Source organism: Muntiacus reevesi, chromosome 6, assembly GCF_963930625.1.
Source record: "Muntiacus reevesi chromosome 6, mMunRee1.1, whole genome shotgun sequence".
Taxonomy (NCBI): domain Eukaryota; kingdom Metazoa; phylum Chordata; class Mammalia; order Artiodactyla; family Cervidae; genus Muntiacus; species Muntiacus reevesi.
In genome coordinates, this window is record NC_089254.1 from 112,584,161 (window position 1) to 112,610,497 (window position 26,337).

The window sequence follows — 26,337 nt, forward strand, 5'->3', positions numbered from 1 at the left end:
TCATCAACAAGGCCAGGAAACAGTGAGGCTGTCCCGGCAGGGGAGCTAAACACAGAGCCCGCCCCCCAGTCCGACACCCCTTCCCCACAGGACCAGCCTGGCCACTTCCCCACACCCGACCCCTCTCTAAGGGGGAGCCGGGGGAAGGGGAAGAGACCCTCGAAGGTCCAGCCCAGGCAGGTGCCAGAGAAAGACTGGAGCCTCTGAAAAGAACCAGGGTGCTTACCATCATCTGTGACCGGGGCGTCCCTGGGGTCCGCAGGCGAAGGCCATCTCTGGGGGGCCGCCGGCGCCGACAGGACCCGCGCCGCTCTCCAAGGTGCGCGCACAAAGCCGCGGGGCTCGGGGTCGCCGTCCCTGGCGGGCGCGGCGGCCTTCCGGGCTGCGTAGGCGCCCAGTGCAGCTACCAGACGCTGCCTGTCCACCCCGCCGGCCACTTTGGGGCTAAGCTCGTCGGGCTGGAGCCGGTGGAGCGTGCGCAGGGGGCGGCCCCCCGCGAAGTCGGCGCGCGCCGCGGGAGCGTAGGTCAGAGCGGACGTCTGGGCCACGAAGGTCAGCACGCTGTCGGCCAGGGGGTCCTCACCCTGCAGGGGCGGGGGACAAACAGCGAGTGAGCGCCCATCGCCAGCCACGCCCCGAAGTGGCCCCCGGGTCTGGGTCGCAGGCACGTCCCAACACCAGGCACCCCAAGGCCCAGCCGGAGCACGCCCAGGTTCGCCTCCACCGACGGGCGGGCGCCTCCGCGTTCCTCCCGCAGTCTTTCCACGGCAGGTTTACTGAAGCGCAGCCCGCACGCCGCGAGCCTCGGCCATCTGTGCTCAGTGCCCCCACCGAGCGCGCGGACACACCCGTCTGCCGCCGGACACCTGCACCCGTCCCGGTTCCCCTCCCGCGGGAGCGGCTCATCCGCGTCCTTCTCCCGCTGTGCCTGTTCCTTCCGACGCTTCCTGCAGGGCAGCCCCGCGCAGCACTGGGTGTCTGCCTCTTGCAAGGAGCGGGGTTCCCTGGTGGCTCAGCTGGTAAAGAATCCGCCTGAAATGCGGGAGACCTGGGTTCCATCCCTGGGTTGGGAAGATCCCCTGGAGAAGGCAAGGGCCACCCTCTCCAGTACTCTGGCCTGGAGAATTTCATGAACTGTGTAGTCCGTGGGGTTGCAGAGAGCCGGACACGACTGAGCGACTGTCACTTCACTTCACTTCTCGCCCCGAGCATGCCGACACCAAGGTGTGTCACCAGGCAGCGGTAGGGGCCGCGCTCCCTTGTACCCCTGAAGTCGCTCTAAGGACAGAGGACGCGCTTGTGTTTTTGTTCATCAGCTGGGGAACCTTTGGGTTCTTTCCGCTTTGGGGCCGCTGTGAGGAACGCTGCTGTGAACAGCCGTGGACAAGCCTCTGTGGGCTTTCCTTCCTCCTGGCTGGGAGTGGGGCTAGCCGGTGGGCGGCCCTGTGCTAACCGTGCGTGTCCCCATGGCGGGGGCACTCACCGCCTTCTACTCCAGTGACCGCTGTCTGCTTCGGTGCCGCTCTGAGCGGTGAGGAGGCTCCTGCCGGTTGGGTCTGCGTTTCCCGCCGCGGAGCGATGCTGACCCCTTCTCCGGCGCCGTGTTCCTCGGGGAAGGTCTGCCTTCACCTACCCCTGCCCCGGCGTTTGCTGTGGCTCTGCAGAGGGGCTCCCCAGGGCTGCAGCGCCCCGGGTCTGCCGTCTGTTTGCCCGCAGCTCCCTTCACTGGTCACTGAAACCCTGTTTGAATCTGATCCTGTTGACAGTGCTGTCCAGCCGGCGACGCTGCTGGGCCCCTGGTTTCACACACAGCGTGGACCCAGGCCTTTCCCTGGCCTCCCCGCCTTCCCTCCTATCTCAGGACACTCTCCCAGGGGGATGTGGTCTTGTCACACTCTGATTTGCCCACAAAACAAGGCCCAGTTTCCTCACCTTGAGGACGCCTGTAAAAACGTTAGAAGTCTGTTTCTGCCTCTGACACGGCGCCATCAAAATTTCATGGACAAACAGTAATTTCCCACCAGGACCTGACTCGGAGCTGCCTTCACGGTGTGCTCTGGGTGGGGTGCCGGGGCCGAAAGCTCTCAGAATCTCGGGGTTCCCATTTTCTTTTTTGGGGGGTTCCCATTTTTTACGTGCCTCTCTCTCAGGTCACAGTATCGGGCCAGGGGTACATGCCTGGGGACCTAGCTGAGACGTGCAGCCACCACTGAACTTACGACGGTGGTTCAGACTCCCAAGGCTGCTGTCTGTTCCTATTAATGACAGGGGTTCAGCCTGCAGCACAGATTGGGGTGGCGAGCCTGGATCAGGAGCCTGGGAGCTCTGCATGCTGCTTTCCTTTCTCACACATGAACTTGGGCCAGTCGCTTGATCTTCTGACGCTCGGTTCTGCTCTGCTACAGGAGATTGACCATTATCTGTAACATTGCTTTTATGTCTAAAATGATGTAACTGTGCTGTCCTTAGTCACTCAGTCATGTCTGACTCTTTGTGAGTCCGTGGACTGTAGCCCGCAAGGCTCCTCTGTCCATGGGGATTCTCCAGGCAAGAATACTGGAGGGGGTTGCCCTCCTCCAGGGGATCTTCCTGACTCAGGGATCGAGCCCAGGTCTCCCGCATTGCAGGCGGATTCTTTACTGTCTGAGCCACTGGGGATATAATTGTAGTTATCATCAAAATGTTTAATTTCGTCCAAGCACTGGCTGAAATCAACTGCTTTCCCTTTAGAAGAAGATTCACAAGGGAGAGGAGGAAGGGAGGAAACAAGAGGCCTCCACAGCAAACAGCCCTCCAGCACTTCTGCACAATCTGGGTGCAAGGCTCAATCTCAAGTTCAGCTAAACTCCCGCTGAGCAAGGCTGCCTAGGGGCACCTGGGGTCCCAGCGCGGGGTTGGACAGCCTCTGAGAGGCTCATCAACCTGCCAGAAGCACCGGCCCTCTATGTACAAAGGCAGCTTCTGCTCGAAGGGCTTCCGTTACGGTCAGTGGAGAGGGGGGTGGAGGCCCCGCAGGCCCTCCGTGAGTGACCGTCGGCCCTGAGAGCTCTGGACGGATGGACCAGGATGAACAGCCTGTGGGGTCCCTGTGTGCTCTGAGCCAAGTTAAGGTGAAGAGGGAGAGGCTTTCACAGAAACGTCAGCTCTCCCAAGTCAGGCCGGGTCCCGTGAGAGACGGCAGGGGCCCTGGTGCTGGGGATCGTGCACCCCGCCCCCCGGGTGCCCAGGCCAGTGTCGTCACGGTCACCCCGTCTGCAGCTTCACGTCCTGACGAGCGAGCAGAGGGTGCTGGCCCCTGGCTCGGACCCCGCTTCTGCTCTCGGTGACCTTTGCCCTAATGGGCCAACTAAGTCCAAGTGCAGTGGGGGTGGCCACGGCACCCCGCACAGACGTGGAGGGGCTCCCGCTTCCTCACGGCTCGTTCACGCCAGTGATGCAGCTGTTCACCACCTCACACCTGCGCCTCCTGTAAGACTCGGACCCGGGCGCAGCCCTGGGGCAGCCACCGTGGACTCTGTCCACTTGCAGCTCTGCGTCAATAAGATCCTGGGACCATTCTCAAAGCCCTGATTTGAAGGTGTTTTATGACCTCAGATTTCCTAAGATAACACTGACGACTTGCTAAGACGGCAGTTGCCCAAATCTGGAGATTAGTGACGGAAAATCGTGAGAGCTGGCCAGCTTCCAGCACCTGGCACTTAACCCTTCACACCACGAGTCAGGTCAGTCTGACCTGGGCCTCGCGGGTGCGGTGCAGGCCGTGTGTGTGCTACAGCCGGGAACGGCAGTCAGCACGGCTGAAATGGACTCTTGAGACGCTACTCAGCCCACCGTGGTCCACACGAGACACGCAGACAGCTCCCCACACACCCCTCAAGGGTCTGCGGAGTGACCCGGGGACAGAGGCGTGCTGGGGAAGCCAGCCCAGTCCTGTCAGCACGGTTCTGCGTGGTCTGCATAACTTCCTAGCCTCTGTGAGCCCTGCTTTTACCACTTGCAAAATTGTGGGGAGGGGAGGCCCAGAATCCTTTTTTTCTTAAAGCAGTGTATTAGGGAGAGTGTAGGTGCCCAGCTCAGCATATGGCTCAGAGGAGGCAGTAGGTAGATGGTGGCCGCCAGCAGCATCTCCACCGTCACCCGCATCACGGCCCCACCGTTGCTGTGCGCTAAGCTCCGGACCACGTTCTCCATTCTGGGCGAAGAATGCCTCAAACACGGGCCTGCTTTCAAACAGCTGGCTGACTGCAGCGGGAGTCAAATCACAGACCTTAGTAACTATAGTGGAAAGAGTATCAAAGCGGTTTGGTGACAGGCAGTTTGGAAGGCAGTAGTCATCCTGAGCTGGGGAAACCAGGGCTGCTTCCTGCAGCCACAGTGCGCATCGCAGCCCTGCCTGGCCATCTACCCTTGGCCCGAGCCGTGCTGGGGCTGGGGTCCTGGACCCGAAAGTCGGGCGCCTTCCTCCCACGGAAGTCCGCCGGCCCCAGTCCCAGATCGCTCAATTACGAGTTCAGCCTGCCAGAGCCTGCAGGCTCTGAGATGCCACATGCCAGCAGACGCTGAGCGAAGGAGATTTTTGTGTATACGCTGGTCACTCACGCTCGTCAGATATTCTCTTGTGCCAAGCATCCAAAACAAATTAGGAAGCCCAAATTGGGCCATCTTTTGACCACATAACAAACATTTCCTCCAGTTTGTCTCACAGCCTGAAGGCAGCGTTGACAAGCACGCTGATCAAGACACACTTGCTGCAGGCGTGACAAAGCGCGGAGCGGCGGGCTGTCCACAGGCTGACTAACGAGGCGGCCCCACAGAGCCACGGGCGGCGGCCTCGGAAACCCCACTTCCAGAGCACTCGTGACAGCTGGGGTGCGTCGTGCTTGTGCTGCGGCCCTAGGGGGCGGTGCTGGCCAGGCGTTCCCAGCCTCTTTCTTACACAGCGGGAGGGCTGTCACTGCTCCATGCGCTTCAGGCTCCAAGTGCCCCGGCCACTTCCCGCGCTGGTAGCTTGCAGGTGTCATTCTTACTGACAGCGCTGTCACCAGGACGGGCGTCCCTACGTTCGGAGCAGCCTCATGCTGGCCTGTGACCTCTGCTGCGGTCTGTGCTATCCGTCTCTAGAGCTCACGAAGTCTGAGGTTGAAGGGGTGTTAATTCCAAACCACAGGGGCGATGATTTCTGCAGGACGTTTACGGCAATGCAAAGCCTGGGTGTTCAAGTCTGGACGTCTGCCCGTGATGCTCCATTAGGTAGCTTGGAACTGGTCTCGGAGACCACGGAGGACAGGAAGCGTGTGCGGTCTCCCGCCCCTGCCCTCCCTCACCTCCACTGTAGCGCACCCTCCTCCCGCTCCATCCTCCACCGCGGCGGCACCCACAGCCTCACGCCTGCGGTCAGAAGGCCCAGGGGGTGCTCTGAGGCAGGGAGCGTGCGAGGCAGGCGGCAGGCGCGCTGCCTGCAGGGTCCGCCCGGAGGACTCGGGACGACAGTCACAGCGTGGATGGCATTTTCCGAGCGCCAGGGCCAGGCTGGGCTTTGACTTGACGTGTTTCCCTTCTTTCTGACCCTCTCAGCCACCCTTGCGTAGAGACACGACTACCTTCATTTCCTGGATTAGGAGACAAGCTCTCCAGGGAGGAGGGCCCGAGCTGGGATCCGGCCCCAGGCCTGACTTCGGGCAGAGCCCCAGGGAAGCGGGCGCGACCTGCAGGCTGCCTGGTGGAAAATGCAGAACTGCCCTCAGCTGGGTCTAGAGGAGGCTACTTGGGGACTTTGCTTTGGCTTAAAAAATAAACATGTGAAAGCGGAACAATACCTTCAGGGCCCCGAGTTTCTGCACTTTCCACCTAATTACAGTCCTCCTCCCGACGCTTGGTGCTCTTGCCATCATGTATTTTTCTTCCACATAAGCTAAAAACATCACAGTACGTTTTAATTGTTTTGCCTTAAATATCCAATTGTTTTTCTCCAGACACTACATATGTTATGTGGGCTTCTCATTTGTGGTTACTTGCCAATTTACCATTTCTGGCTCTTTTCTTCCCCTTAGTAGATATTGGCGTCTCCACATCAATTTCCTTTAAGCTAAAGAATGTCTTTTAGCATGTCTGAGGCATGAGTCTTCCAGACACCCATCCTTCCTGCTCGCCCTGCAGTTGTGAACAGTGTAGAATTCAAGCTGACAGGGGTTCGTCCCCTTTCTAGTGGTTCCACTGCTTTCTCGTCTGCTAACGAGACGGGAACATCGTCCTTATAAGCAGCCCCCCAGATGCAAGGCAGCTTTGTACCTGAGGATGCCTTTCAGATTTTCTCTTTATCTTAAGTTTTCCCCCAATATGATATGCCTAGATTTTGTTTTCTCTGTATTTATCCTGCTTGAGGCTCAGTAAGTTTCCTGCATCTATGTTTTGATTAGTTTTATCAATTTTTGGGAAAACACCAGCCACCATTTCTTTAAATACTTCTGCTTCCTTCTCTTGCTCTCTTTCCCATCTAGGATTCCGATCACACATGTCAGAGCGCATGACATCGCGCCCTGTGTCTCGCGTGCTGTGTTCCATTCTGTGCTCTTTCTCTGTACTTTTTCTTTTACTTTTGACCATGTCTACTGGCCTGACTTGAGATTCACTGATTCTTCTCTCTACTGGGGCCAGTCTATCATTAAGCTCCTCCAATGAGTTCTTCACTTCTGATCTTCTTTTAATTTCTAGCATTTCCACTGGGTTCTTTTTTACTGTTTCCATCTCTCTGCTGCAATTTTCCATTTGTTCATTTATGCTTTTTCACCTTTCCCACTCAATCCTTTAACATACTTACCTTACTTATGAAGATGTCCTTTTCTAGTAATTCCAACACCTGAGTCATATCTGGGTCTCTTCCTATCAACTCTTTACTCTCTTGACCAGAGTAACGTTTTGTTGTTCCTTCACGCATCTCCCAACTTTTGATTGTATGTTGGATCAGTCATACATAATTGGGATTGTATGTTTGATTGTTGCATGAATGAGCAATGGAGACCAAAGCAAATGATATTTAACCCTTCTTCTCTCCGTCCGAGTCCATGGAATCTGTCACTGAAATGGGCATGGATTTTGTTGCAGAGTCAGTCAGATTCAGTCAGACACTGAGGGCAGGCTCAGGGCTCAGGCCAAGCGGGAGTCAGCCTGGAGTGTTCCCTCATGCTTTGCAGACAGCCGCCAGCTTTGTGAACCTGGAGCTCTCTCTGATTCACAGCCCCACACGACATGTGCAAGAAACTTCTTTTCCTGAATTTCTGCACCCTACACATCAATCTTTCTCCACCACGCTGCCTCATCCCAAGCCTTCAAGGGCTGAGGTGTGCTCAGCAAGTCTTGGCGCTTCTTGGAAGGACGTCTCTCAGCGCCTGCCCCTTCTCCCAGCTCCCAGCTCCTGTCTCGGGCACCCGGTGTTCCGTGCAGCCTGACTCCGGACTCTCCCCTCATGCTATAGTCTCCACTGCAAACGGCTCCTTAAAAACCTCGGCTGCATTCTGCCCCGCTTCCCGCCATGGTCCCTGCCTCCAGGGAAGTCTCTGCATCTCTTCTCCCCTGGAAGGATCGTCTCCCTTTCTGAATGTAGTTCACTCAGGGCTCTTTGTATTCTCAGTTCCCTGGGTTTTTTCCTTTAAGGCTATGGTTCAGTAGCTCACCTGACTTGTTCCTATTGTCAGTGTGGACTGGGGTGGTCTCTTGACATTCTGCCCTTTGAGATAATCCAAACATCTTCAACTGCTGACTTCCAGTTGTTCGTCCAGCACCCATCCTCTGGGAAGCCCCTGACCCCACGTGCCCATCCGGCTCAAGTTCAGCCAGTCATTAGTACTAAACAACACAATAAAACACAATAAATTCACAGCACTTCTCTGACGATCATGACAGCTAGATGTCTGATGACACATACACAGAAAAGATGATTCACAAAGTAATCCGCTGGGCATTGGTTGCATCATCAGTGTAGAAGGCTAACGCTTCCAACTGAGATACATCATCAGCTGACGGGGGAGGGGAGATCGGCCCGCGCTTGCCCAAAGCCCTGGCCGGGTCTGCATGAACGCTTCTCACACCCGAGTCCACGGCAGCTCATCAGAGATGACGAGGGCTTTCTCCTCAGTTAAGCCTTGGACAGAGAGGGTAATTTCTAGACTTTTGGGCCTTTTTTACATATTGAGAAGCCTCCATCTCAGACAGAATAAAAATTCCTGAGTCATAAACCAGTGTTGAGAAGCATCTGTCTCACACAGAAAAAAAATTCCTGAGCCCTGAGCCCTGAGTGCTCATCCTCTGAGCCATCCTTGCGACCATCGTGCTCAAACAGCCGTGTGGTGAGAAGACCACGGAATCCGTCACTCACACTGGGCGTTTCTGAGAGGGGAAGGGCTCGCTGGTCACTGCGAGGAGCAGCAGCAGGACCCCAGGAGCAGGACCCCAGGAACAGTCATCCCTGCGTGGGAGTTTCAAAGACCGCAGAAGCCAGACCTGCTGGCTGGTGGCAGCTGCTGAAGGCGGCTGGACAGGACCGCGGTGTGTCCGCACCCCGTGTCCTGAGACGGAGAGCGGCCTGGGGCACAGGCATCCTCTCACGGGCAGCCCAGGGCGCAGCCTCAGGAGGAACAACCGGGCCCAGCAGAGAGCGGCGGCTCCCCCTCGATGGGGCAGGTGCCGGAGTGTGCCTGGGGCTGGGCCGCCGTGTGTGGGGCGGGCGCTGAGGCTCTGCGGGAATCCCAGGGTCAGAGCCTGGGCCCCACAGGCAGGCAGAGCTGAGCCCGCCCGCGCTCCTGGGCGTTGCCACGACCCCTTGCAGAGGACCAAGGCCCCACCTCCCATAGCCCGCCGTGGCCGCCGTCACCCCAACCCCCGGACTCCCAGGCGCCCACGGCTCAGTGCCCTCCAGGTGATGGCCAGCCACCCGGGGCCCAGGGGGCAAGGCTGCCCACGTGTGTCTCTAGTTCTGCTGCCAGAGCTCATGCCATAGAGCGGCCAAAACCGAACGAGAAATGGGCCAACGGGCTCGGGACTGACCGCCACGGACCGCCGTCACCGCCCAGCTGAGCGGGCCGCCGCGCCCACCCGGGACCTGGGCTGAAGACTTCATTCAGCGCCACCGCCACCTCAGCAGGAAGGCCCGTCCAACTGCTTCGGGGGAAACTTCACTGTAACGCCTTCCGCTCAGACTTCTCCGGCGCCTATCGCCGATGGAGCACCGCGTCCCCGCCCTCCCGTTGTGGGAGCTCCACGTGGGTCGCTCATTACTGACGGCTCGCGCCCACAGCCCAGGCACCCGCCCCGGGGGTCCCCACGACGGAGTCCGGACACCCATGGCCGGAGCCGAGGCCGGGTTGGTAGCCTCGCCAGGCCACTGGAGGGAGCCCCAAACGATTTCTGTTTTATGTCCTCAAATCCCCCACATTGAGAGCGCGAGGAGTGAGGCTGGCTTTCTGCTGTGACAGGAGACAGGGTCCGTCCCGGGCCGGCGGTGTGGCCTCGCCCCTGGGTGCTGGGCAGGCACAGACCAGATTTTCTTCGTGAGCAGGCTGCGCCCCTGTGAGCCTCTCATGGAATCAGGCACGCCTCTGAGCACCCAGCAGATGGCTTTCAGACTTGACCTGGCTTCCGTTTTGCCTCTGAAGCAGGGATGACTACTTCTAGACGCTACGGTGAACTGAGCCCTGGGCTGAGAGCTTCCTGTCTCCGTGCTTCATCCTCCCGCTGACGTCCCGACCATCACTGCCCAGCGTCACGGCAGGACCCTGGAGGGCTGAGAGGGGAGCGGCCTCCAAAAGCCGCACAGTGCCGGCGGAGGAGCCACGGCGTCGAAACCTCGGCCACCTCGTGGGCTGCCCTCCGCCAGCCCCCAGGACAGGGTCGTGCGTCGATGCAGCCCCTCATCGACGGGCGTCTGCTTCACAGAAAATGCAGGATGGACGGCCTGAGTTTACCACTAAAGCGCACAGTGTGGCGCCTGCTTCAGCAGCACGTACGCCGAGACAGACAGTGTCAGGGCAGCCGGGTCCGCGGGGCTCACGGCCTGCGCCTGCACCCAGGAGCCTGCAGACGGCCGCGGGAGAGCCTTTAAGCCCCGCTCAGGTGGCTCCCCCAGGAGCAGCGGCCGCGGGCTGGAGTGGGGGTGCTGCCTTCCCTCGTCATGTGATTCCCCTCCCGCCCAGCGCACGGCCGCCCTGCACCCTACAGGCCGCCCTGCTCTCCCCCCACACAGCCACCCCACACGGGCCTGATGCAGGGGTCTGAGAACCGGGCTATTGCAGGCCGCTTGGGCTGCGGTACCCAGGGGAACCGAGGCAGCGCCCCTCCTCTGGAGCTACCAACAGGGAAGAGCCATGATCCTGAGGCTGCGGAAGGGGCGTGTTTGCCACCAACACCCAGCAGAGCTGGTCAGAGGGTCACAGCATGGGGGGAGCGGCCCAACCCACCCCCATGTCCCGGGTGCGAGGCCTGGGGAGGGGTCGGGGGAGTGATGGGACCAAAGCTCGGGGTGTTCACCCGCTCTCTGGGCGGCCCTGGGTGAGATCCAAGGCCAAGTTCTGCAGGCGGAGGGAGTGCGGCTGTCACACACCCCACCCTCCCGAGCACGCGGACCTGGGTGCTCCCCCGAGTCCCTCCTCCGGACGCCACCTCTAGGCCCTGCTCCCCCAGGCAAGTCAACAGCTAGCAATGCCTCTTTTCCCGTCTAGAAGGTTACGAGACTGCTCGTTGCTTCTGTAAACTGTTCTTTTCCGTGGGCTTCGAGTCCCGGAGGGCTCCGGAGCAGAGTGGCCCCGCTGCAGGAGGAACTCCCAACCAAGGCCCTGACAGCTGGTGCAGACGGACAGTTGTCAGGGGACGCGGGAGGATGGGGTGCACACAGGTCCTCCGGGGGCGGGGAGGCGCCCTGTTCCCCCACCCCGCCCCCCACTCGCCCGGGACACAGCGGGAGAGCCCAGAGGGTCCACAGGCATGGGAAACGTCCCCTGTGTGCGCCCGGAGGACGAAACACCCGACCACAGGGCAGTGAGGGTCACCGCCCCGCCCGGGGGCCGCGAGGGTCACCGCCCCACCTGAGGGCTGAGAGGCTCACCTGGGCGGGCGGCCTGTCCGGCTCTGGCACCGGGAGCGCGTCGGCGGCGGCGGCCTGGGACAGGGCCTCCAGGTAGGGCAGGTAGCGCTGCAGGGCCTCGGCCAGCACGCCGCCCTCCAGGCTGAGGCTCCGCTCGTCTGGGACGCTCTGCTTCGAGCTCCTGTGAAGGAGAGGGAGGCGTCAGCCGGTCCTCGGGCATGGCGCCGGCTCTGACCACGGGGCCCATGGTAGGTAGGGGGGCAGCAGGCTCAGTGTGGGCACGCAGGCGCCAGGCGAGGCGGCGAGGGCCCGACCTGCCGCTCACACTGCCCACAGCGGGGCCCTCTCTGCACCCCGAGCCTGGTGCCGGGACACGGGGGGACCTGGTGAGTGAATCCCAACTTAACATTCTCAACAGCCGCCCCAGCACTGCGGACAGAGACAAGCCAGAATGTGGGAGTCAGCCAGGACTTACTAAGTCCAAAGACAACCTCAGCGGCAGAGAGGTTTCCCGGGCGGGAAGGGGAGACTGGCGAGCCCTGGGTCCGCTGCCCACCTACTCTGGAAGCCCGTCTCAGTCAGCGGCCTCCCCTCCCCTCCCCTCCCCGCTGGGTGCCGAGGAGCAGGCACACGGGGTGAGAGGGTTGTGCTCGGACCGCACGTCCCGTCTCCCGGAAGCTGTGACCACAGCAGTCCTGGGCATCGGCTTGCTAGTCAGCTGAGCCTAAAGTGGGGACATGACCCTGGGCCCTCCTGGCGCCCCAGTGTGACCACAAAAGGCAGGCAGCAGTCCCGGGAGGCTGGCTGGAGGAAGGGACCTTGTTCTTGTGGGGATTTTTTGCTCATCGCTCTCCCTAGAATCTGCATGGGGCCTCGGCCGCAGTCAGCACTGAAAACAACATCCTCTGAACGAATGAGGCTGGAAACACACAGCAGACTCAGGTAATGCTGAGTGAGCGCAGAACCCGTGTCCCCACCGCCGACCTCGCAGACGGCACCTCTCCAACGTCAGGAAGGGCGGCCCTGTGACCAGACTCCGCTGTCACTGGGGGTGAGTTAGGACAACCACTGCCTGCGGTGATTGGCAGTGATGCAGGTCATGAACTTACTTGGAAAACAGAATGCCCTGTTTGCTTTTTCTTTAATGAAAATGCATTTTAAAATCATGTAAAACACAGTTTTCAGTCCCTGTTGGACTCGGACAACTGCAGAGGCCGTCTGTGGGCAAAGGAGTGGACAGGCCCCCGAGGTGACCGCACACGGCTCACCGCATGCTCTGCAGGCGCTCGGCAGGCGGGTGGCGATCGCGAGCCACAAACTGCAGACGGTGGCCCTGGCGGTCTCTCTCAGCTCCTGAGTGCGCTTGACACTCACACAACCAAACACTGGGTTTCACCTGTGCCTGCTTTCACATGAGTTGTCGGAAGTGCCCTAGACGCTGGAGGAGGCTAGCTCGGCCCCCAGCAGAGGCAGCGCTCCCAGCCGGGCCGAGGGTGAGTGTGCGTCCACTGGCTGCCTTGTTGCTCCCGTCCTTCCGCTGGTGTCTGTGTTTGTAGAGACGCAACTTTTCAGGAATAGCTGGATTTTCACGTTTACTTACAAATGCATCAAGTATGGTAAAACTCATGATGCCTGCAGGGAAGGGCGGGCAGAAACGGGACTTCTGCACTCCCAGCCAGGCAGGGAGGGAGGTGAGGCATGTGGGAAGGCCATGGGCACAGCCAGGGACAGAGAATGGGCTGCCTCTGTGCGCCTCGCTCTGCGGCCGGAAGGCGGCCTATAGCCTGTGTGCAGAGGGGACTGCCCACCTGCCTTGGTCTCCTGCAGGAGACCCACGCCAGCCCCAGAGGGTCAGGGCTCTGGAGCCTATTATCACCGCCGCCCCCTTCTCCGAGCTCCCTGGAACCAGAGCCTGCACAGCTCAGACCCGACCGAAGGGAGGTCCCTGGGCGCCTGGGGCAGGATCTCGCTGGGCTCGAGGGCCCAGCCCCCTCCCCCACGGCCTGGTGTCTTCTCAGACAACGACCCGAAGAGGAGGGGTCCTCTAGCCATCACCCAGGTGAGAGGGCAAGGCCTCGCGCATCACTGGGTCTCGCGATGATGCTGGCTCTGGTTGAGCCTGGAAGCCGCAGTCAAAGCCGAGCTTCCTCTAAGGGTGCATCTCCGACGTGTGTATCTAGACGCCTGTGTCTCTGTGAGTCTGTGTGTGCCCGAGTATGTACCGTATGTATGTGCGTGTCTGTGTGTCCCTAAGTGTGCATGTGTGTGTATCTAAGTGTGTGTCTGTGTGTTTTGTAGGTGTTGGGTAAGGCTGTGTTACTAAAAACCATATCCACTTTCAGTGACCAGGGAACAATGTTTTAAGTACTTTACTCCAAACACGTCTGTTACCTATATGTGGTAACAGTCATATCTGTTACCGACATGTGGGTCTTTACTGTGGTTTAGACACACTCTAGGAATGTTCCCTGGTGGCTGAGATGATAAAGAATCTGCCTGAAGTGCAGGAGACCTGGGTTCCATCCCTGGATCGGGAAGATCCCCTGGAGAAAGGAATGGCTACCCACTCCAGTATTCTTGGCTTGAAAATCCCATGCACAGAGGGGCCTGGCGGGCTGCAGTCCATGGGGTCACAAGAGTCGCACACGACTGAGTGACTAACCCTTTAGCATGGGGTGCAGGTGGGTGTGGACCTCACTGTTGATTTACCACTCGGGGTAACGGAGAACAGGCTCCCGGCCGGTGTTTTCACACGGAAAGCTGATTCTCAAGGACACGTCACTAATGTTAGGGGTTTGATGCCTGTATGTATTTCATGCAAGCTGGACTTACAGAAAATCTTCACATTCGAGCTTAATTATCACAATTGATAAAACTGTCCTGTTATTATTTCTGAAGCCTTTTCAAGTTCCATTGGCTCACACTTAATAGGATGTAAGTGATCAGGAGCCACATGGTTCTTTGCATCTCAAATCATGGCTATAGCTTACCTGACCATTTTTTAATGGATGAAATTTCATGTTCTGCATTGTCAGAGTAATTTAACTGAAGTCAATTTACGTTTCTGGTACTTTGTCTATTTTTCTCAGTAATTGCTAATCAATGCAAATGGAACCACCTCATAAATGTGCCTTTAAATTGTCTTATTCGTCTTCCCAGTGTCTGCTGGAGGACTGTTTGCGACTGCAACATGTAACGGCAGCGGGCACGGCCATCACCTGCTGTGAGAGGCTGCCGGAACCAGCCTGCAGCCCGACTTCTGCCCTGCCCTTCCCTTGAAGCGGGTCGGAACTTTGCAAGAGTCCGTCTTCTGCCCTGGAAGACCCAGCGTGCCGTCTCCACTGCTCACTTTCCCACTCCCTGCACTGACCTTCGGGCTGCTGATACGGGCTGCTTTATGTTGTCCCCCAGTTTGCTGGAGGAAAAACCCCAAATTATAAGTCGAATCATTGCAAAGAGCACACAGCGGCCTGGTTCTCACTCCTTGTCCACAATCCTAACCCCATTTAACCATCACTGACTTTTGGAAACGGTTATTTCTAACCATTTCGTTTTTCACGGAGGCAGAGTTCACAGCTCAGTCACGTCCTCCGTGGAACGAAGGGCAAGCGGGAGCCCCGGTCACTGCGGCGGCTCCTTAGGAACCACGAGGCCTTTCAGCTGCTCCTTCCTTCTCGAGCCCACAGCTCTGGGCGCCCACACAGCCCACGCCGGGTGCCAGGGGTGCGCCGGGAAGGAGGCGGGGGACCCAAAGGTGGATTCCTCCGTCAAAGTGACTCAGACCTGTCCTTCAAAAACTACCTGGAGGGCCTAAAGGTGACGGCCACAGACTGAATGTGAAGTAAAAGACCCGGTCACTGACACTAAAGGTGATGGGGGCAGGGTCATGGTCACGGGGGGAGAAGGGGCAGAGAAGCTAGGGGCCTCACGGAGATGCCCCAGGGGCTCTGCACTGTTTATAAAAGCCACCGCAAATCAGAGCATCCAAAGGGCAGGATTTCAGAGGATTAACTAGGCAGCAGAACCCAGAGGGCACAGGAGTGGCAATACCAATGGTAGAAAAGCAGGATCAAGACAAAGAGCAATAAAGACGACAGAGGCTCCATCTAAGCCAGCAGGTGTGATGTCCACAGTGAGCAGGAGATGCCAGGAGCCGGACTGGAGGTCAGAACCCCGAGTGTGTGAGGAAAAAGACACTAAAAACGGAAAGCAATCTACGGAAACAAGGTTTTTGCCTGAGACATTTCAATAAATCAAAATATAAATAAAGACTTTTATTCTGAATAATTTATACATAATTATAAATTTTATGTCTAATTTAACCATATATAAAAAAGTGTACTCTTAAATAGTGGATAGAAGATTTTTAAGTATCCGCTGAAAATTAATAAATATGTGGTATACACTAGGCCACAAAGAAATCCCAAATTTCTAAAAAGAGAAAGCTGAACATGTCACATTCTCTGATGAAAATGCAGTAAAAGTAGACACTAATTTAAAGTATAAAGAATACATGAGTAGGATGAATGAAAGCCTACACTTACTGCTCCCAAAGGATATACAACTACAATGACAGATAATTGACACAAAAGCAAATGGGCCTGTCGACATTACAGGATGAGGCCAAAACCATGCTCACAGGCGGATGCATAGCCTTAAGTGACGAAAAAATAACAAAACTTTCAGCTCAAGGAGTTTCATTAAAAAAAAACAAAACAGTAAATCTAATGATAGTAGAAAGACGAAAATCCAAGAGATCATTCTCTTTATAAACTGTGTTAAAGGGTAAAGACAGACGTCAATGGCAAGGTGTAATAACCACACATGCAATGAGCAAGTTTTAAGTGATAACACAGTACTGCAATCACACTAAGTCAACACATTTGGGAATCCCCATGAAAAGGATGAGAGTGCTCTGCAGAAATGTGAACGCTCCAAATTCACACTGTAAGAACTGTGAGCATATTTCATCAATAATCTGAGAAGACAAAGGAAGTGCTATGGGATTTAACCACATAGAAAGATCATTTAAAATATATACTGGGCAGCAGACAATTCAACACTAAAGAAAATTTTGCAGAAGGTTTTTGAAAAGAAGGAACATTATTCCATGTGTATTCGTGTGCATTTTTCCGTGGGTATGTTTGTTTCCTGACAAACATCAAGGAAGAAGAGTGTGGGCAGCCAGGATTCCCGTTCCGGCTGCTGAGTCACCAGCAGACGCCCGACACGGCATCTCCAACAAGGAAGCTGCTTGCAAAGACACAGCAGGACCAGAAGAACCACAAGCTTACGGCAGAGAACAGCCAGGTCTAGGGAGAGAGGGCTTGAAGAGGCAGAGTGGGGTCCCAGTGGCCGTGGTCTTGGCAGAAAGGTGGGTGTGCTGTCAGCCCTGCCCCCGAGCCAGGGGTGAGTCTGCCCAAACTGGGGCCAATGGCCTGCTGCTGCTGCCAGGAAGCCCGTCTCCTGGGGTGGAACACGGTGGGGCGGCTACTGGGGAGCAACCCGGCGTGCCCCCCGAACAAGGCTCTCCCTTTAGAGCCAGATGATCGGTTTATTCGAGTTCAACACCCTCGAGAAAGACATGACCCATCCAGCCCAGGAGGCTGTAAGCCCAGTTCCACTAGCGACCACACCTCGTTCACACGCAGAACAGACCACAAATCTGCTTCTCCAGAACGGGGCACGTGAAGAGCTACCAGCCTTACACGGAAGATTCTATGCGGAGAGAAACGGCACAGGAACATAAACACTCCCATACGGACAAAGATCGCGCACAGGACGTTCATATAGAAAACTCCAACCTCTTCATATGTGTATTTTTAAACTTTTCATCTCACTTGTAATCTAAAAAAGCCGCATTATTTTTCATAGCAAACGGGCAGTTGTTTTAAATGACAGCATCAGCCCTGGTGAGAATGTGGCGACCTGGGTGTTGTCCTGTCTGACTTCTCAGGCCATTCTCTCTGGAAACACTTTCTGTGATGGCGGCCTGGCCTTCCCCACGCTCAGCGCCTGTCCAGCCAGGGAAGCTGGCCCTGCTCTGCGTCCCGGTGCTCCCGACCCCCTGCCCGTGGCCTCCTCGGTGGAGTCTGAGGTTGCCTGGGACAGCGCACCCCGCTCAGGAGCCTCGTCACCCCGCAGGAAGGCGCCGTGGGCTGTGTGAAGCGCCCACGTGTTGCTGAAAGACCAGCGCCAAGAGTGTGAGCGCGCCCGGATGAAAACGGACAGCCTGACTGGTTTCTGAGTGTTATTTTCACAGAACAGACTCCAGAGGCAGGTTCTCGCTGATGAAGCTCACCAGGCCGGCAGGGATGGCAAGGCGGAGCTCCTACCCTCAAGACGCGCATGGCCTGGCCAGGGAGGGCCGCTCGGTGAGCGTGCTCTCACGTCTGGGCGTTTACTCCGCGGGACCCGGCGGCCTGGCTGCCCCTTTGCTGGACGGACTGAGCAGGAAGGCGGAGGCCGGATGTTTCTGCACTGGGATGACTCTACCCGAGGCTGCGGACGGTCAGCGGCTTGAGGAAAACTAGGCTTCCCAGCTAAGCCGAGGGGGCGGCCCCTTCCCTGCTGTCTGACCTTGAGGAGTGGCTGCCAGTCAGCTCTGGGACGGCAGCCGGCTGCCGAACGCTGCCCGTGGGCCACGCCCCCCCTCCCCAGGCCTGGGTCCTCCCGCACGCCGCGTGTGGGCGTGCACGCCTCCCCTCCCCGGGCCTGGGTCCTCCCGCAAGCCGCCTGTGGGCGTGCACGCCCCCCCTCCCCGGGCCTGGGTCCTCCCGCAAGCCGCCTGTGGGCGTGCACGCCTCCCCTCCCTGGGCCTGGGTTCTCTTGCACGAGTGGGCAAAGCGTCCACACCCCCCGCACGTGCGCGGAGACGACGAGGTGGGACAAATCCAGCTCTCACAGGCTGCTGTGCTGGGGGCCCGACGTGGCTTCTGTGGTTTAATTTGCTTTTTGTACTAAACTGAACATTTCTTACTGGGAAATGAGAATTCTGGACTTTCCTGCTTTAACCAAGGCTCTGGAGACACAGACTCTCCAAGGGTCCTGGGAAAGGAGGGGGACCCTTGGGCATGTCCATCGGTGAGATCAGCCCCTTGTGGGAGGGTCCCCCTCACACCCTCCCCAGGACCAGGACCCCGTGGTGGGGGGTGGGACGGAGTCCCGTCTGCCCCTTCCCCACATCCCAACTTCCCGGAGCATCTGCACCAGGAAGAGGGGGCTCTTCGCTCCCTGAAGCAAGGAGCGGGCTGGAGGGTACTGGCCAGTGACGAGACACGCACAGGTCCGCTTTACCTGGCGGGGCTGGACGCCTCGGGGTGGCGCGGGTAGGTCTGGGGAAGGCTGGCGAGTTCCTGGGCCATCACGCGCTGGGTGTAGTCATCCTGCCACGTGAGACCTGGAGAGAGAGTGGTGGGTACCGCATTAGCATGGAGGCCGAGCCAGAGACCCTGCTTGAGTCCCCGAGTCCCTGCTGCTATTCTGGGTGCTTTCCCGCAACCTCACCAATCAGCCAAGTCCCTCTCTGAGGTTTCTTACGAGCTCTTCTCCTGATCAAACCCCAGTCCCCCGCCCTAGACCAGGAACGTGGTGGGCGCTTTGCTATACGAAGAACACAGGCGGGGCAGGGCCGGGCTGGACAGGTGGTACGCCGGTGGTCTGCAGACAGACTCTGGCCACGGGGAAGGCGCGGCCCTTCCGCCTGGGGAGGCATGGCCACAGGAGGTGCTCCTCACCCAACAGCGCGCCAGTGGCCAGCGCTCAGCGCCACTCTGCCTGCTCACGGCCGCCACGTCCTGGCCGCGTGCTCCTCACAACCCTGACCTGCTTAAGAGCCACACGTTGGAAATGAAATAAAGGTTATTGTTACTATGAAAGCAATTATCATGGGGCTTAATGTACTGTATCTGGGAGCCAATTACATTATATTTAACACTCAAATGTTATGACAAAGAGCTTTATAACAAGGGCGAAGTAGTTATGAAGGCAAAATCCATGTGCTTATGCATTAATTACATGCACTGCAGATCACATGATAATTATGCTCAGAATTACCAAATAACTCCCAAGAATAATTATTATGCAATTTGTACATTTTAGATCTTATGGTAACACTTTAGCACTTAGAACTACCCCATGCAATTATCCATAATTATCTAATCACTAAATATCATGTAATTACAGAGATATATTTTTATGCCCTGTACAAAAACACATTACCAAAAGTCTTCGCATCAGGACGCCTGTGCCTGTTTGCGTGTGTGCGTGAGCGCGGAGCAAGGCCCACAGCTCGCTGAGAACACTTATTCTGGGCAGAATTAGAACGTTTTGCACAGAAGCTGCCTCATGAACACACTTCAGTATTTTTCAAATGCAGATCTAATATTTTTTAAAATTTACAAACGGCGAGATTCAAACAGCTGGATCACGTCTATGTCTCAGAAGCCTGAGGCCTTATCCTGAGCGGGAGCTGCAGGAAGTGCAGCCGCAGGCAGCTCGGCTTCTACCCTGACAACTCGGGGGAGGCCGCTGCAGGGAGACCAGCAGCCCCGCAGGCACCACCGCCCTTGCTCCAGTTACACTTACTGTCGGCACGCATGCTCCACGTGACAGGCACGGCGAGAAAGCACCCACATGCAATGTGCTGGTGTGGCTGTCACTAGCCCATTCCCAGAAGACCCACAATCAGAGCACACTTGCAACATGAGCGTCATACCTAGCACCTCGGACCCAGAAAACAGGCCTGGTTTTATTCCCCAGAGTCTGGTCTTCGTGTTAATATCCACCAGGAAACAGAAAGAGTCAAGAGCACAAACAGAACTTTCAGTGGAAAAAAAGTTCATTTTTAAAATTTAAATAACAGAACTTCAACAATATTTTTATCTGAAGAGCACAAAAGCCTGAGTCATGCCAACTCTGGGGTCTGTATGGGCCGTGAGAAGAATGCTCAACCCCTAGCCCAGCCGCTCAGCTGTCCTGGGAGTGGGCAGAAATGGCACTTGGGTAGAAAGTCAGAGGAAGGCGCAGCTCCAGGGGCTGGGTGTCCCGGGAAAGGAGGTGAGTCCCCAGGAGAGACGGCCCCCGTCTGGAAGACGGTGAGGCACGCGGGCCGCGCTCGCCCCTGCAGGACAGCCGGTCCCTGGAAAGCACACGTGGGCGGCTGAGAGCACGGAAGGCAGACGGACAGGGCCAAGAGACAGGTGCTGGGCCCCCGGGGCCTCCCTGGCTTGTGATCTCAGACTTGGAGCTGAGTCACCAGCAGCCCAGGTGCCGGCCAGGCCCCAGCGAAGCTGCCTCGCTCCAGTGAGAGGGTCAGGAGGGGAGCCCCTGAGCAGCTGCAGACAGAAGAGCTCCACTCCCGCCAAGCACCGCAGAGGCCCACAGGGGGCCTGGGGTCCTCCTCCTGAGGCCACAGGGACCCTGCCGGTGTCAGCAGAGCAGCTGACGGGGAGGGGTCTTCCCTCCCCCTGGGGGTCGCACCTCCGCGGGCCCCAGCGGAGACCAAGCGGGGACTCAGACTCCCACCGACCCCACTGCCCAGCAGTGAGGACAGGAGCCATCCCTCAGGGGTCCGCAGAGCTCCGGGGGGCACCTGGGCTTCTACCTCCACCGTCAGCAACAGAGCCCCCACCCACCTTGGCAGAGCAGTGCCAGGAAAGGCAGCCAGGCACAAGTTTAAATGAAATCTGGAGTCTCAGAATATAATACCAAAACGCCCAGGTTTCCACAGAAAACCACGCTTGTCAAAACCAAGGAAACCTCAAACTGAAAAAAAGACATTCCGCCGACACCAACACTGAGATGTTGGCCTCATCTGACAAAGATCTAACACAGCCGTGATGCAAATGCTTCAGGGAACAGTCACGAGCATTCTAGGAAACAAGTGAAAAGTGGGAACTCTCAGTAAAGAAATAAATACAAAAAGGGCCAAGTGAAAATGTTACAATAACCAAACTATACAGCTCACTGGATTTACTTCGTAGAAGGATGGAGGGGACAGAGACGAATCAGGGACCTGGAAGAGAGGACTATAAAAAGTCACCCAATTCCAGCAACAGAGAGAAGACAGTCTGGAAAAAAAGGACAGAGCCTCTGCTTGTGGGCAGAGCACCCCCTGAGCAGGCCCCCACCCGACTCCCCCAGAGAGCCCACCTGGGAAACCCGATCTCAGCCTCGCCAAGGTCCAGCGACAGAGGCAGGAGATGGTCGGGATGCCGCCTCCCCACGCCCCAAGTCTGCAGGACGCTGCCTCTGCGGTGCGCAGACCGTGCAGGGTCAGGACGCGGCGCAAGTGGACAGCGCGGGCGAGGCTCAGGCGCAGATGGACGGCTTTATGTATTAGCCGTGTTTAAAACCACTCATCCTGCCTCTGGTACCTGGAGTGAGCAAAAGTCGCTCAGTCGTGTCCGACTCTTTGTGACCCCATGGACTGTAGCCCACTCTTCTGTCCATGTGATTCTCCAGGCCAGAACACTGGAGTGGGTTGCCATTTCCTTCTCCAGGGTGTCTTCCTGATGCAGGGATCGAACCCAGGGCTCCCGCACTGGTACATGGAGCACAATACAGATACCCACAGAAGTTAAAGTCCGCACTTACGGGAAGGGGCTCGGGCACCAGCGTGCGGAGACGACAGTGTGCCTGGGCTCTGGGGATGGCCGCGTGGAGGCCCAGTGCAGCGGGGGTCTCCTTAGGGTGAGCGATGAAGTGAAACAGGAGGAGTCGTGGGCTGCGGGCTTGTGACCCCAAGTCCGCGTGCTAAAGCCCAGCCCTGGGGGAGGGGCTGAGGGTTCCGCCAGGCCTCGCGGAGGCCGCCTGGTGGGACCAGTGCCCGTAGCAGCAGAGGACCACGCCCCCTGCCGGCTTATCAGGACGGAGGGAAGGCGCGGTCTGCAAAACAAAACTTGGCTCCGCGTGAAGGATGAAGCGGGGCGCCCTGACCTTGGACCTCTGGCCCCCAGAATGTGAGCAGCTTCCGCCCCATCTGGGGCCCCACTCAGAGTGAAATGAGGCAGAATATGGTCAGTGAGCAAGGTGAGCATGTGGGGCCCGGGCCTGATCACACTCCCGAGGATGGTGTGAGCTGCGGGCACTGGTCCGGGGCAGGTGGCCGAGGATCACATCCACCCCAGGGCCACGACTCCGTGGTCTGGGTTCCCGGGCACCTCGCAGGACCCCTGTGCCCCATATGAGAGGAGGCTTGAGTCCAAGGTCCTGTCACCTGCCTGAGCCGGCGTCTCTGTTGCCATGACAACCCCAGCAGTCTAGCCCCTAGGCGGGGCTCTGCAGCCTGGACCCCACAGCCCACCAGCTCCAGCACATCCACCTCACGGCCGTGTCCACTGCAGAGTCTGGGCCAGGGCAGGGGTCGGGCTGGCCCCCTGGCACCAATGACAGCCCTTCCCCCACATCTCTGGGTGGGCCAGTCGGTGGGAACAGACAGCTCCGCGCAGGTGGACTGGCCTTTGTTGCTCCTCACTTACTTGCGCACAGTTCCTGGAGCCCCGCAGGGCAGAGCTGCCCCCCACCCTCACCTCCACACGGGTTACAGCAGCAAACGACGCTTCCGCCCCCAACCATCTCGAGGGACGCAAGCCCTGCGCCCAGCCCCAGCCATGGGCCCTGGGCAGGCTACAGAGGACAGGAGGGATCAGGGTGTGGTCACAGCTGAGCCTGAAATCCAGGGATGCTGGGCAGTTGATCCAGGGAAGCGTTGGCCGGGAAACAGCACAAACTCCCTAAACAAGGTGGGTGATGCAGACCCAAGATGGGCTTCTGCCTGCCCCAAACCTGCCCTCCCATGGCGCTGCCCAGACAGGAGACAGACAAACCCGCTGGCTGGATGGACGCCGTACCCTCAGGGAGGCCTGCCCTTCTTCCCCGAACTGAGGTGCTCTGGGTAGGGGTCCGTTTGACCCAGCATCCCTCACCTCCCCCTCACGACCCAAGAACCAGAGAGAAGGTGAGGGCACAGCTCCCCTGCACGGAATGAACTTGTGCAGAAGCGTCCTTTGCTTTATTCCAAGCCCTTCAAATACACATCGAGCGCTAATGCCGGTAGAATTTAACAGAACTTATGATCTTTGCTCCCATCAACTGCCCTCCTCGGTCAGGCCTGTCACGTCTAGGCATCTGAACCCGGGCGAACACAGGCGCCCAGGCTGAGCCAGTACCCAGAGCGGGCCTGGTCATCGGCCACCAGTGAGCTCGCTAGCTGCTCAGCTGTGAGGCTGTCGCTCCACAGGACTCTTAAAAAGGGGGGCGGGAGGAGTCGCACACAGCGCCCGCCCCGCTCCCTGGCGGCTCCCACGATCCCAGGCACACCTGTTGCTTCTACAAAGAGCCCTGCACAGACCAGGACGTCCTGAGACTGCCCCTGGGGCAGGCTGACCCCCGCGCGTGGCGCCCGGCCCGGTCCGCACAGCACGGCTTGCCTGCTGGCCCTGCTCCCGCCCGCGGCGGCTGACGGGTCCAAGGCTAGGATCTGCGAATACCCCTGGTCAGTGCTGAAGATGCTTCGAAAGGAGGCGGACACCGAGAAAACGGCTCAAGGGGGCTGGGCCAGCTGCAAACACGTCACCGCAGGTTCACACCCCACCCCCACCCCCGCCGGGGAGGACTCGTCCCAAGGCCGAGCACCACAGGGGGCTTCAGAGGAGCACAGACTCGCCGCTTCCCGAAGGCACGGACGCCCCCGAACCCCACGTTAGGGACGGAGAGGGTGTGGGTTTAGCTCCCCAAAGGGCAGAGGGGGCGACCTCAGTCACCGTTGCTCCTGGAAAACCAAGTACTTCAACTTCATTGAGCCCCGACACTTATTTCACAGACAAACCTACTTTGTCTAGGAAAACAGACCCCAAAACAAGTAAGAAGCAGGAACTGTTGAATGAGAGGGAAACCCCTGAGGTGTGGGCTCCTGCCAGGAAAACCTGAGGAGGACTAAACCCAGTGCTCAGGCTGTTTCCTGCGTGTCCCTGCTCACCACCCTGCAGCCTCCTTCCTCGGGGCCCTGTCCATTCCCGACGCCCAGTGTCGGAGTATCCAGCTCCTCACACGGGAGCCCAGGCAGGCCTGATGTGACACACATGTGCACACGCATGTACACACGGCACACGTGCATGACACGTGAACCGCATGTACATGCACACGTGCATATACACGGCACGCATGCACACACAGCACACACAAACACGCGGCACGTGCACACGCATGCACACACAGAGAGCTCGCGCAAGGCTGTGACCCCCCACCAGAAGAACACCAAGAGCGGGGTCCGCCGGAGCACGTGTGGGAGAAACACTGGGGCCTGTGTGACCCTCCCCCCAGCGTCCCGCAGGTCCGAGCACAGAAGAAGCGCAGACACGCGGACCTGCGCTGTCTGAATGTGCTCAGCGCCCGGGGAGCCGAGCTCCGGGAGAAAAAGAGGGTCCACACTCAGGGCAGCCTCGAGAGGAGCCCACCTCAGGACAGGGAGGTCCTCCCGGATCAGAAGCTCATCAACCAGCACCACAAGGGGCTGCAGACAGGCGAATTCAGCTGGCTCCACCCGGGGCAGCAGAGGGGAGAGCGCGCAGGGCCTGGCGAGCCGCCGCTGCCTGTGGGCCCACGTCCCTCGCCGCCTGGACATCCAGCCCGTCCTCCCGATGGCCCCGGGCCTGCCCGGCCCCCGCCCTGGTCTCCTCCTCAGGCAGTCCTCAGAGTCACCGCCTCAGGTCACCGCCTGGACCCAGACGCTCTGGACCAGCCACGGCAGGGCCGTCCTGGGCGGCCCATCGGCGGCGTCTCCTCTCACCCAGGGGCCTGGGCCCTGAGCCGCTCTGGGGGGGTGGTGAGGGCAGGGTGAGGGGGCAGGGGCTACTGGGGAGCCCGGCAGAGGAGGGGCGGGCAGGGGGGCACGGGGGGCCCTGCCAGCCTGCTGGGGGCAGGAGGGACGAGTAGCCTGCTGCGGGGCGCAGCGGTCCTCTGAACAGCACCCTGGCAGGAGCGCCAGCTGCCACAAACCCTTGGGTCGTCTCAGCTCTGGCCACAAGCGCACCCAGAACCGCATGCTCACGGGCCCACTGCAGGACATGCAGGGACACTGGTCCAAAGGCACGTGAGCTTGTAAAGAAGTGACAATGACAGCCTCTCCTCCCAGAAAGCGTGAGATTTAAATTCCCACCAGCCTCGTGTGAGGTCACGTCTCTCCACCTCTCCCGGCACTGGGCCCCAGCGAGAGCCTCACTGAGTGGGGGTCTGGGCGTCGATTTGCCCATTTCTCTAAACGCGCTGAGGCTGGGGGCTCACGGCTGCGGCCGGCTCGCACGCCTGCTTCTGCAGGTCTCCTGCTCAGGCCTGGGCCATTCTGTCCGCTGGTTTGCTCCCTTTGCACCCACGTATATGAGGTGTAACATACACAGAAGCTTAGCTCTTGCCAGTCACATGTCTTAAGACTTTTCTTATGATATTTTTTCCATCCAATTTTTTAAAGTTTTATAAAGTTAAATTTATTACTCCTTCTATTTATGGCTGCTTAAGATTTGCATCCAGAGAAGGCAATGGCAACCCTCTAGTGCTCTTGCCTGGGAAATCGCATGGATGGAGGAGCCTGGTGGGCTACAGTCCATGGGGTTGCTAACAGTCGGACTGAGCGACTTCACTTTCACTTTTCACTTTCCTGCACTGGAGAAGGAAATGGCAGCCCACTCCAGTGTTCTTGCCTGGAGAACCCCAGGGACGGGAGCCTGGTGGGCTGGCATCTATGGGGTCGCACAGAGTCGGACACGACTGAGCGACTTAGCAGCAGCAGCTGCAAGATTTGCATGACAATTTAAAAGGGGCTTCATGATACAAATGAAGTTCACCACACTTTCTTCTACAGCAATTTTTATCACTTTCATTTAAGTTATTGATCCTTTCCAAATTTGTTTTTATTGAAAGAAATAAGAATTCAAATACTTTTTCCCAAAAAATTAGAACACAGTTTATTGAACAATTTGTCTTCTTCTTGTTGATTTAAAAACCTATCTTTATCCAATACTTTGGCTACCTGATGTGAAGAACCAAGTCATTGGGAAAGACCCTGAAGCTGGGAAAGACTGAGGGCAGGAGGAGAAGGGGACAACAGAGGATGAGACAGTTGGATGGCACCACCGACTCAGTGGATATGAGTTTGAGCAAGCTCCGGGAGTTGGCGATGGACCGGGAGGCCTGGCGTGCTGCAGTCTATGGGGTCGAAAAGAGCTAGACACGACTGAGTGAACTGAACTGACTTGTTTTAAAAACCTATC

At 58.0% G+C, this 26,337-nt stretch overlaps 1 protein-coding gene across 2 annotated transcripts in view; it reads right to left on the reverse strand.

Annotated features, from left to right (window-relative positions):
• The window catches only part of PTPRN2 (protein tyrosine phosphatase receptor type N2), a 601,207-nt gene that overhangs the window by 398,590 nt on the left and 176,280 nt on the right, over window positions 1–26,337 (reverse strand). For both annotated transcript variants that reach the window (XM_065938706.1, XM_065938705.1), the window contains exons 4-6: window positions 18,368–18,470; window positions 11,093–11,252; window positions 227–584 (exon numbers count right to left, since the gene is read on the reverse strand). In XM_065938706.1, coding sequence (XP_065794778.1) covers window positions 227–584; window positions 11,093–11,252; window positions 18,368–18,470 — 621 coding nt within the window. The remainder of the gene's footprint in view (window positions 1–226; window positions 585–11,092; window positions 11,253–18,367; window positions 18,471–26,337) is intronic.